This window comes from Sapajus apella, unplaced genomic scaffold (assembly GCF_009761245.1).
Source record: "Sapajus apella isolate SASKATOON/1434 unplaced genomic scaffold, GSC_monkey_1.0 scaffold80, whole genome shotgun sequence".
Taxonomy (NCBI): Eukaryota; Metazoa; Chordata; class Mammalia; order Primates; family Cebidae; genus Sapajus; species Sapajus apella.
In genome coordinates, this window is record NW_022437020.1 from 8,499,834 (window position 1) to 8,512,225 (window position 12,392).

Genomic DNA, 12,392 nt, shown 5'->3' on the forward strand with positions numbered 1-12,392 from the left:
TTGCAAAGGATGTTGGTATAAGGCATCAGTCACTCATTTATGCATTCACTGACTACACATCCACGTTTCTGGATCACCTCCTGCATGTGTCATCTGTAAACAGAAATCATTTTACTGCTTTTCCTATTTGGATGCCTTTAACTTCTTTTTCTTGCCTAACTAGCTAGAACTTCCAGTATTATGTTGAATAGAAGTAGTAAAAGCAGGCAGTCTTGCCTTGTTCCTGATTTTACAGAAAAAGCTTTCAGTCTTTCACCACTGAGTATAATATTAGCTGTGAGTTTTTCATGTATGACCTTTATAATGTTGAGCTAGTTTCCTTGTACTCCTAGTCTCTTAAGTGCTTTTATCATAAAGTCTGCTAAATTTTGTCAGATTCTTTTCCTGTATAAACTCAGGTGATCATTTGGTTTTTTTCTTTCACGTTGTTAATGGAATATATCGCATTTTTTACAACTGATTTGCCTATGTTGAACCATCCTTGCATTCCAGAAATAAATCCCACTTAATCGTGATGTATAATCCTTTTAATACGCTATTGAATTTTGTTTCTTAGTATTTTATTGAGGACTTTTGCATCAGTGAGTATATGGAATATTGTTTTCTTATTTATAAGGGACTGTAGTTTTGTTTCTTTTCTCTGGCTTTGTTATCAGGGAATGCCTGTCTCACAGTATGAGTTATGAAGTGTTTTCTCCTCTTCAGGTTTTTTGGAAGAATTTGAGGAGGACTAATGTTAGCTCTTCTTTAAATGTTTGGTATAATTTACCAATGAAGCCATAAAGTCCACGGCTATTCTTTATTAGGAGGTTTTTGATTACTGATTCAATTACCTTACTAATTATGACTCTTCAAATTTTCTATTTCTTGTGATTAAGTATTGATAGATTTTGTGTTCAGAAATTTGCCCACTTCATCTAGGTTATCCATTTGTTAACATGCAATGGTCCACAGTAGTCTCTTATAATCCTTTATGTTTCTGTAGAATGGGGAGTAATGTCCCTGCTTTCATCTCTGGTATTAGTAATTTGAGGCTTTATCAGTCAATCTAGCTAAGGTTTGTCAATTTTCTTAATATTTTCAAAGAACTAACTCTTTGTTTCTTTGGTTCTATTGTTTTTCTATCCTTTTATCTCTGCTCTAATCCATAGCTAAATCCAAAGCTAAATCCAAGCTAAATTCAAAGCTGAATCCAAGCTAAATTCAAAGCTAGCAGAAGGAATGAAACAACTTGTTCCTTTAGTTCCTTAAGTTGTAAAGTTGGACTGTTTGAGATGTTTCTTCTTTTTAAGTTGAAGTGTTTACAGCTATACATTTCCCCCAAGCAGTGCTTTTTCCTTGTCCCATAAGTTTTGTTTTGTTTTGTTTTTTGTTTGTTTTTTGAGACAGAGTTTCGCTTTTATTGCCCAGGCTGGAGTGCAATGGCACTATCTCAGCTCACCGCAACCTCCACCTCCTGGGTTCAAGTGATTCTCTTGCCTCAGCTTCCCAAGTAGCTGAGATTACAGGCACATGCCACCACACCCAGCTAATTTTGTATTTTTAGTAGAGACGGGGTTTCTCCCTGTTGGCCGGGCTGGTCTTGAACTCCCAACCGCAGGTGATCTGCCCGCCTTGGCCTCCCAAAGTGCTGGGATTACAGACGTGAGCCACCGCGCCCAGCCATCCCATAAGTTTTGACATGTTGTGTTTTTGTTTTCCCTTGTCTCTGAGTATTTTCTAATGTCTCTTGTGATTTCTTCTTTGACTCATTGGTTATTTAGTAGTATGTGGTTTAATGTCTACGAATTTGTGAGTTTTCTACTTTTCCTTCTGTTGTTGATTTCTAACTTTACCCCACTGTGGTCAGTGATAGTACATTGCATAATATGAATCTTTTCAATCTCATGAGACTTAATTTGTGACCTAACACATGGTCTGTCCTGCAGAATGTTCCATGTTCCTTGAGAAAAAAAAAGTCTGTTGTTGCTTATAACGTTCTGCGTATGTCTGCTAGATCCAGTTGATTTATTGCGTTACGTCTTCTATTTCCTTATCCTCAGTCTGGCTGTTCTATCAACTAATCAGAGTGGGGGTTGAAGTCTCCACCTATTACTGTACAACTGTATTTCTCTCTTCGATTCTATCAATTTTATTTCATATATTTTGATGATCTGTTACCAGATGTGTAAATACTTCTAACTGCTATAGCTTCTTGCTACATTGCACATTTATTAATATGTAACGTCCCTCTCTGTCTCTTGTGGCTTTTCGATTTAAAGTGTGTTTTGTCTGATGTTAGTTACTCCTGATCTCTTTCGGTTACAATTAGCACGGAATTTCTTTTTCTATCCTTTTCACTTTCAACCTTTTTGTGTCTGGATCTAAAGTAAGTCTCTTGTAGACCTCATATAGTTGGATCTATGATTTAGAAGAAAAATTCAATCTGCTATCAATTTCTGTGGCTGAAGTCTAATTAATTTACACTTTAAGTAATTACTGATAAGGAGGGACTGACTTCTACATTTTGTTATTGGTTTCCTATATGCCTTATAATAGCTTTGTTCCTCATTTCCTTCATTACTGGCTTCTTTTGTGTTCAGCTGATTTGATTTTCTCTCTCTCTCTCTCTCTCTCTCTCTCTGTGTGTGTGTGTGTGTGTGTGTGTGTGTGTGTGTGTGTAGTGTTTTTTTTTTTTTTGTAGTGAAACTTTTAATTCCCTTTTTAAATTTTCTATTGTGTATATTCTCTAGTTATTTTCTTTGGGGTTGGTAAAGGGATTATATTTAATTAGGATTAAAGTTATAACACTCTAGGCCGGGCGCGGTGGCTCAAGCCTGTAATCCCAGCACTTTGGGAGGCCGAGGTGGGTGGATCACGAGGTCAAGAGATCGAGACCATCCTGGTCAACATGGTGAAACCCCGTCTCTACTAAAACTACAAAAAATTAGCTGGGCATGGTGGCGCGTGCCTGTAATCCCAGCTACTCAGGAGGCTGAGGCAGGAGAATTGCCTGCACCCAGGAGGCGGAGGTTGCGGTGAGCCGAGATCGCGCCATTGCACTCCAGCCTGGGTAACAAGAGCGAAACTCCGTCTCAAAAAAAAAAAAAAAAAAAAAAAAGTTATAACACTCTAATCTGACTTTACACCAGCTTAACTTCAATGGCATTCAAAGCCTCTGAAGCAGAATGTTTTATTAAAAGCAAATAAATATGGAATTGTAAATTCAGATAAGGACTACCAAGTACAAAGCAGGCTTCTACAGAGGAAAACAGGGTGGCCCTCATCAGAGGGATCAACGAGGGACCCTCTGAAGGGACATTTGCACAGAGTTCTAAAAGGTAGAGGAAGTCGTTCTACAAGGCATGTAAGCAAAGCATTCCTGACAAACGCAGCAAGTCAAGCTTGGGCTGCCTGGTAAAAGTCATTGCTGAGATGGCAAAAAGAATGGGGGCCAGGAAAACCAGGTGGGCCCCGGCCACGCAGGCTGAAGGGCCACATGAAAGGTGGGGGGAGGGCAGACTTCCCCATCCAATGCAAGGGGAAACGACAGACGGGCTCAATGCTGCCTAGTGACAACGCTCCAATTCTGCTGGAAGAGGACCCTGCTGGTTATTAGGTAGCAAGGATTCAAGAGAGAAGAAAACAGAAGTGAGGAGCCTGGCAAGGAAGCTCCAGCAGCTGTCAAGGCCAGAAATCATGGCAGTCAGTCCAGAGTGGAGACAGAAAGAAATAATGGGTTCCAGACATGCTTGTCACCTTCGACAACGTGAAGTGGGGTCCCTAGGTCCTGAGCTGGAGTCCTTGCCCTACTGAGTACTCACAGGCTCTGCACCCTGGCTGTGTCATCTCCCCAAGCTTCCACTTCCTTCTCTATAAAATGGGAATGCCAAAGTCCACCAGGTGTGAGAAGGCAGTAACGTGAAGGCACCTTTGTGCTGTCTGGGATGGCTGGTACATCGAAGCCATTCGTGTCTTCCCTTGGGGCTGGTGGTTGACACTAATCTATCAAAACCATGAGAAGCTATAAAAATCTGGAGCAAACACTTGATGCCACATTCTCCCAGCTCTGGCCACGTTATCAGCTCTCTGAGGCACTGCTGGCCCCTGGTCTGCCTTGGGGACAGGGGCTTGTCTGGGTTCTGCCTTGGCAGTCAGGGCAGCACACACGAGTGAGCCAGGCCTCTTACGACACAGACCCAGGAGGGAGGGTCTGTGTGCTATTTCCCACAACCCAGAGAGAAATGTGTTGGAATGAAGGTGGCAACCAACTCTAGCAGGTTTCCTTCCAAACCTGGAGGGGTTAAGGAGACAGAGCCACTCCCATCCCACAGCCCCACAGAAAACATGCTCTGGAGGGAAACAGATGGGCTTGCTGGCACCACCTTCTCCTCTCTGCTGTGGGGGGCTCCTCTAATGACAGGCCTCCTGGCCCAGCCACAAGCCTTTCCCTTCCTCCCGGCTTAAAGGGTATCTCACTTGCTAACAGAAAACCATTTCTAAAACAGCCACAGGCAGGAGAGAATTCTTTGGATTTCCTAAACTAGGATTTGCGGGATTCAGGAAGGGAGGGGCCGGTGGAGGCGGTCTTGTTGAAACAAGGTGTCATGTCTGAACGGAACTTGTTTTTCAATTTACCGAATGGTGGGCCAGGGCTAGCGTGGCAAGAAGGGGCTGCTGCCGTGTCAGCCCACCCGTGCGAGAGGTCTCAGGACTCTGCTTCCATTTGTCTTCTGTCGTGGATCAAAAGGACCCGGAAACCCCAAGTACAGATGACAGAAGGGCTCAGTGTCACCACACCCGGCCCTTCTCACAGCGGGTTCGCCCTTACTAGGCAGGCCTCATCAGGAAACATCTCAATCCAAACCTCACATGTTGGCCCCAGGTCTGCCCTCGGCCCCCGGCTCTTAAGCCTCTGCTGTCTTAGTAGACGCTGCTGAAGGGGGTGAAGGGTGTTCAATCAAAATCAAGAAACAGAGCCCCTCAGTGTTTACAGCCCACGAGGGGTGCAGGGTGGGAGGGCCCATCTCCGTGTACCAACCCCATCCCTCCCCGCTCCCTCCCTGGAGTAAAAGAGCCACCCCTGCCTGGATGATAAATTATGAAAGCAAATATCAAAGCAGAAGCTCTGCCTTATTACTGCCTTAGCTGCTGTAATGAATGTTTATTCCCTGCACTTGTGCCCTGGATAATTAAAAAAAGACAGAGAGAGAAAATAATCTGCAGATGAAAGGGTCTGCTGCAGAGCCCAGCCCCTTCAGCCTCCTCTCCGGCATGCTCCGGGCCACACAGCCCATCATTAACCGGCCACCGGAGAGACCCGGGCTTGTGCTCATGAAGAACTATTTCTCAGAAATGAGCACCATCAAAAGTTAACCAAAGCAATTCCATTTCCAGGTATATGCCCAAAAGAACTGAAAGCAGGGACTTGAACAGAAATTTGCACACCCACATTCACGGCTGAGTTAGTCCTAACAGCAAAAGGTGGAAACAGCCCAGGCATCCACCGATGGATGAATGGAGAAGCAAAATGTGGTGCACGTCCATGCAATGGGATAATACTCATCCTCAAAAAGGAAGCAATCCTGACACAAGCCACAACATGGATGAACTTTGTGGACATCATGCTGAGTGAAATGAGCCGTCTGTCCACAAAAGGATAAATACTGCATGATTCCACTGCTAGGAGGTATCTAGAGTCATCAAAGCCATACAGACAGAGAGAATGGAGGCTGGCAGGGGCTGGGGGAGATGGAGACGGGGAGACAGTGTTGAATGGGTAGGAAGTTTCTGATTTGGAGACCGTGAAAAAGTTCTGAAGGTAGATGGTGGTGACAGTCGCACGACAAGATGAATGTGCTTTAGGCCACTAGCTGGAACACATAAAAATGATTCCAATGGTGAATTTTACATGACATACGTATTTTACCACAATTAAAAAAAAAAAAATAGAAACGTGCCAAAAGCATTTTTTTAAGTTAATGGAAATTCCAGAGTTGATGACTCTGACGGAGGGGTGGGAGCCGCCTGGCACCCTCACATGCCCGCTGAGGCCTTGTCAGAAAGCAGAACCCTGGCCCAGGGTCCCGGGGGCCTGACTGGCAAGTGTGCCCTGCATTAGAGCCTGGCTTGTGAGGAAACACGTGGGTCTCAGCTCAACATGAGGCCTCTGCTCTCTGAGCACCGCCAAAGCAGTCTTGCTTCAGGGCACAGCAGGGGTGAGGGGCCTGGACGAGATAGAGGGAGCTCCCTACAAACAGAGACACGTCCCAAAGCCAGTCCTGGAAAGTCTTCAACAAAATGGAGGACAGAGTACCAGAGATTTGTCCTCACAACAAGCGGGATTGTCGTGGGGGTCCCCACACCCACTGGGCCCAGGATTGGGGTCAACACTGATTTCCCTGTGGCTGCTTAGGGGAAAAGCTGGACATGGTGGTCACAGCCCTGCCAGTGACTTCCTGTGTGACCCGGGCAGTATCCCTGAGCCTCCCTGCTCTTGGGCCTCCTTCGGCCTCTGGGAAACAAGCTGTGGGGTCCCATCTCCACAAGGGGAGACTCAGAGCTGGTATCCTCCATCCAGTCCGCCGTGTGCTGCCAGGCCTCCCAGCCACCACAGCCCCAGCTACTCAACCGCGAGAGCTGAGATCCCAGCGGGAATGGTACACTGGGGGTTCATCCGGCTTCCATGTCCTTTTCCATCCACAGCCCCACCCAGTCCACCTCTGAAACCTAGAGGCCCCTCTCAGCAACGTAACCTCCACACATGCTCCAAGAGCCACCTGCAGACCCTGTCAGCCACAAGGACTGCAGCCCTCCGCTCCCCGCCAGCACGCTGAGCCCCTCCCTTGGGCTTCCTGCCAGAGGCAACCCCTCCCCAGCACTCACCCCTGAGCTCCAGAGCTCATCACACCAGGCAGACATGGGTGCCTGAGGCCTGGCTCTGCACCCACCCTAGACCTCAAGACCTTGGCTGCAGCTACAGGTTCCAGGGACAGGCACGCCATCTCCCTCTCCCACAACACAACCCACTGCTGCTGTTCCCCCCGAAAACTCAGGCCCTGGGTCACTCCCCACTGTACCCACGACAAGGTTTAAGCTTGCCCTGTCCTCGTGCCTCGCCCCCTTCCATGAACGGCATGACCGTCTGTAGCCAGGCACCGAGCACTCACGACGACCAGAGCCAAATCCCCGGCCCGCTGCAGAGAAGCAGCTGAGAGACGGTCTCTGCCATGAGCAGCTGGGCAGGAGTCCGGCCCGGGCCTGAGGCTAAGCCTCACACTCCGAACCTCGGTACTGCTCTCCCTCTACAAAGTTCCCTTCGACCCAGATTCCACCTGACTCGGCGGTGGTCTCCTCTCCGTCAGCCGAGATCGGCAAGTGCGGTTCCCACTTCTCATTTCCCATTCCCTTTTCAGTTTGTCCTCATCCAGCGTCTACCGCAACGCTCCCCAACACCGTTCCATCTGGCACCGCTGGCCAGTCTCCTGCACCTGTCACCCCTTCGTCAGGACAACCTCCTCCCAGGTCCTGCCCTGTCCCCCCAGGGCTGCTGCTCTGCGGGCTGTCACGGATCCGCTTTTTACTCACTGACACCTGTCAGCCAGGCAGTGCCGGTCACCCCCTGACTTCAGCTGCCAGCTGTGGGCTGAAAAGCCTCAGCTCCTTCTTTTCCACCAAGATTTCTGTCCTGATGTCCTCGCTTGTCCAGAATGGAAACTCTTCGCTGTGGCCCCAAACTCATTGCTCGTCTTTTCTCAGCCAATGGCTCTGCCACCCGCCCAGAGGCCCAGCCTGAAGCCTGGATACTGGAGCCTGGATTTCTCTCACCTCCTCTTCCATCCCTCACATCCTGCCAGTCACCAGTTCCTGCAGGCCCTTCGTCTCACCCCAGCCCCTCCTCCGTTCCCACTCCAACGCTCTTCCACACACGCTCCAGCCCCAATGCTCCACGACACTGCTTCCCATTCCAATCCACCCTGCACGCGGCTGCTGGCCTGTTCTTCCTAACATCAGCCTTGGCAAGCTCTCTCCACACTTCTCGCCAGCGCCTCTCGGCGCACGGTAAGCTCTTTTATCCAGAGGGGTTGGATTTTGTCCCTCCTGCTAGACTATGGACTCCTTGGAGCAGGGTCTGGGACTCACGTGACTTTGAATGCCCCTCGGAGAGGAAACACCTCTGACCCACACAGCAGGTTGATACGAACAGCATGTATTTTCAGAATCTGAATATAGACAGGAGGCTGTTCTTTCATTTGATAGCGATTTCCATGTTAGCAGTGGCCTAGACGGACACATCTCTGCTACACACAGTCTACCTATGCACCAACTGGCTTCATAAAGTGACCCAATCATTCCAGACCAAAAGTAGACACACAGGCCCTCCGTATCTGTGGGGATATGTTCCAACACCCCCAGGGGATGTCCGAAACCACAGCACAGCTTTTGGGAAGCCTTCCAGTAACAGGTGGTCCCGTCACTGAGCAGATCTGGGCACTTCCACACTACTCCAGTGTGGAGCCAGGGGCAGGCGCACTCCCATCAGGATGCCCCCCAGGTACCTGCCCTCCTCGATGCCTGGGAATCACCAGGCTACGTTCTCCTATCCCCTAGCCCAGCATCCTCCTCACTTGAGGAGATGAGGACACAGCCCCCACTTCCAGATCTCTCATTAAGGAGAAAATAGAGCACCCCACCCCGCCTCAGGTCCCCGGCTCTGGACTCACCATGTTCATGACGGTCAGGATGAACCTCTGGGCGGCCTCAGCCCCGTGGTACTGCACCATGTCGGCATCGGCCACCACCAGGGTCTCCACCGTGTGCTCGCTGGTGAGTTGGATGGCGTTCCTCCGCTCCCGCCAGTCTTGGGAAGCCCTGCTGCGCTTCGGTTTCTTTTCTAGAAAACAATGAGATATTTGCACGGTCCTTGGCTTACTGACTTCTAAAAGCGTGCAGCCAAAAGGCTTCTGCCGAGCCTGCCCAAGAGAGTGGCCGGTCTCGACAGGCCTAGGGGTGCCAGCACCCCACGATCTCCACCATCGCGTGGATGCCGAGTTCGCTCACGCGGGGCGGAGCTGACCGAACAGATGGGCAAGAGCTATGAGGCCAGATGGGGGGGCCACACCCAACACCCTCCACAGCCGGGGAGGCCAGTGGGGTCGAGGGGCCAGAAGAGAAAACCCACCCCACTTCAGAGGAGCATGGAGAGCCACGCAAGCATGTAAAGGAAAGGAGGCGTGGACCCAGTGGGCAAGGGTCTGAAAGGCCACAGCCAGGGAGGATAACTGGACGAAGGAAGCTGGGCAGAGGAGACAGGGCTCCCCTGGGGGCCGGCATCCCAGTAACTCTTCTCAGACTCAGGAACCAGGAGCCATAAACGTTGGCAGGCATAAACACACTATGCTTTCTTTAAAAAACACACAATCAGAAGGAAATCTTAGCAGCATTAGCAGTGGTAGTCGACTTTTCCAGCCTACTAGAGTAGTAGCAGGGTTATCGGTAGGTTTAGTAGTAAATGTGTAATTCTCCATTGAGTCTTTAGATAGCCTATATCCCTGTAAAATGTTACTTTGATAAACAGCTCTTGTTATTAAAAAGCTCACACCTACAGGTCCAAAGCTGCCATAGTCTTTGTACATGGAAACACCGCTGACTGACACAAGAGGTTGATATGAACAGCATGCATTTTCAGAATCTGAATGTAAACAGGAAGGCTGTTCTTTCATTTGATAGCGATTGATTCTACGTTAGCAGTAGCCTCTATGGACACATCTCTGCTGCACGCAGTCTACATATGCACCAATCGGCTTCATAAAGTGACCCAAGCATTGCAGAACCAACAGTGGATACAGCAGACCCTCTGTATCTGTAGGGGATATGTTCCAACACCCCCAGGGAATGCCTGAAACCGCAGACACTACCGAGCCCTACATCTCCTGTGCTGTGTCATGTCCTCTGCATACGTAACTGTGGTGCTGCGTCATGTATAAGTTAGGCATAGTAAGAAATTAACAACAGGAACTAACAGAATTGTAACAACACACTGTAGTAAATGTTATCTGAATGAGTCTCGCTCTCAAAGTATCTTATTGTACTGTACTCACCAATTTTTGATCCCTGGTTGACCACAAGTAAATGAAACTATGGAAAGTAAAACCACAGATAAGAGGTCCCTACTGGATTATTAAATAATCTGAGATATGGGTCATAATTTACAAACAAAAATGGTGGTACATGCCTATAATCCCAGCCACTCAGGAGGCTGAGGCAAGGACAACTGCTTGAACCCGGGCGGCAGAGGTTGCAGTGAGCCGAGATCACGCCACTGCACTCCAGCCTGGGCGACAGAGCAAGACTCTGTATGAAAAAATAAAAAGTCCTGTACTGGGTATGTGTATTTCAAGTTTACAAACAAAAACTAAGAAGACCTGTACCTCCCTCTCAATTAGGCCTTGCAGAACTAACCTAAAAGGGTGCTGTAAAGAATGACACACTGTGAGTTGACACATGCCCAGAATACTAAGTAACAGGTAAACCCCACGGTCAGGGGCGCTGTGGCTTTCACAGGCTTCCACTAATGACTGTCATTTGCTCCTTTCCTTTCCCCCATTCTCTAGCACACAGGTGGTGGGAAATAAATGCTCACTTAGCAAATGCATGCAGTGGGTAAAGGAGTAAATAATGACACTCGCTCAATAGCCTCATGTCAGTGCAGGGCAGGACTTTCGACAAAACGAGTGTGGAAATCCCTGGATTTTGCAACTGCAGACCAGAGACCGTGGACTTGCATTCCCTTCCAATGCAATTCCCCAGCACATCCTTCCTGGGGTGCTGGCAAGTGAGAATGGCAGGATTGGGGGGCGGGGGGGGGGGGGGTTAGGGGGCAACTTAGCCTTCTCCTCGCTCCCTGATCTCAACAACTCCCCCAGCAGAGACCCACAGCCATTATTTTTGACGATCATTCCTTTTCCTACAGGGAGAAAAGAACCCTAATAAACTTCTACCTTTAATTCCCTACACTGCAAAAATATGCTTGATAATGTTGCACGGATGCCAATATTCACAGATGATAGCATCTTCAAAAAGAAGAAGAAAAACACTAATTTCAGAACAACACACGTGCTGGATTCTGACCTCACCAGAGAGGTTAAAGTGCAGGTGGGCGGGCATGTGGCCAGCCGGGGAGCGCTCCAAGCTCTGCGCATGACCAGCTGTCTCCAGCTGCTGTGGGAATGGAGGGTGGCTCTCGATGTCCTGCTGATGAGGACATCGCAGCCATGTCAGGCCTCAGGCCTTCTCCTGTTGTCACAGACACCAGGGAACATTCTTGAAGTCAAGCCCAGCAGTTTCTTTCGCCAGTACTTTGCTGGAGTTGGTACTGACTTGGAAGATTTTCAATCTCTGGCTTCATATTGTTTTTCTTACATCTACTTTCCCTTTGCCTCGGTTATCCATTAGAAAAGAAAATTTTATGTATTTATGTAAGATACCTCAAATCCTTCTGGAACAGGATGAGGAAGAGAAAAAGACAGAAACATACTTTTAGAATCGTCAAATTATAACTTACTCTGGAAGTCTGGAATCTGCGGGAAGTGTTGAGCAAATATATAAACCGCCATCGTAGTTAACTCATCTACTTTGAAAACTAAAAAACCAAATATCTCAACTGCAGATTATCAAAGCTCTGTGTGGAACAGATACTCCTTTAGTTTAGAAAGGATACAGTATCCAGGTATATATTAGGGAAAAAACAATACGTTGATAAAAAAATATTTGGCATGAAAATTCAAAACCACAACCCCTCTCGGAATTCCTTTACTTCTGCTGCACAAGAATCCTTGCATCTTGAATTCTACCAATGCCATTTCCAAGGAAGGGGTGAGCTGAATAGGCAAGGAGCAGCCTGCTCTTGCCACAGACCTCTGAAATCCTAGCTGCAGGAGACCCCGCCACCTGCACGTATGCGTAAGCTGGCAGGGAGAGCTGCTGAGAGGTGACAGGGGCAGGACTCCAGCCCGTGTGGAGCCCAGCGGGTTTGGTGTGGGAACATGTACAGTGGAGCACGGCCAGGGATGCCCATCCCCCAAGTCCCACCAAGACCTTCTAGGTGGCTTTAGCCCTTGGGAGACTGCTGGGCCTGCACAGAGCCGGGTGGTCTTGCCCACAGGATGAGGACAGTCTGATCTGAGCGCCACCCACCACGTGCCAGCATCTCCTAGGCCCCAGCATGGTCACACCAGCTTCCAGCACAGCCTTTGATGCCCAAACAGGGTGCTTCCGGGGGGGTGGGGGGGCAATCACAGCTCCTCCAAGGGCAGACTGCAGCTAACCTGTGGAGAGCTCCAGCAGACCAGCAGCCTCCCCCACCACGTTGTCAGCACTCGCCCACCCACGGATCCCTCTCACTGCCTAGCTGG

At 48.8% G+C, this 12,392-nt stretch overlaps 1 protein-coding gene across 1 annotated transcript in view; it reads right to left on the minus strand.

The window, feature by feature from the left end:
* The window catches only part of ADAMTS17 (ADAM metallopeptidase with thrombospondin type 1 motif 17), a 334,656-nt gene that overhangs the window by 275,660 nt on the left and 46,604 nt on the right, over positions 1–12,392 (minus strand). Inside the window, exon 5 of the mRNA XM_032252856.1 lies at positions 8,703–8,872. Within this exon, the coding sequence (XP_032108747.1) occupies positions 8,703–8,872 (170 nt within the window). The remainder of the gene's footprint in view (positions 1–8,702; positions 8,873–12,392) is intronic.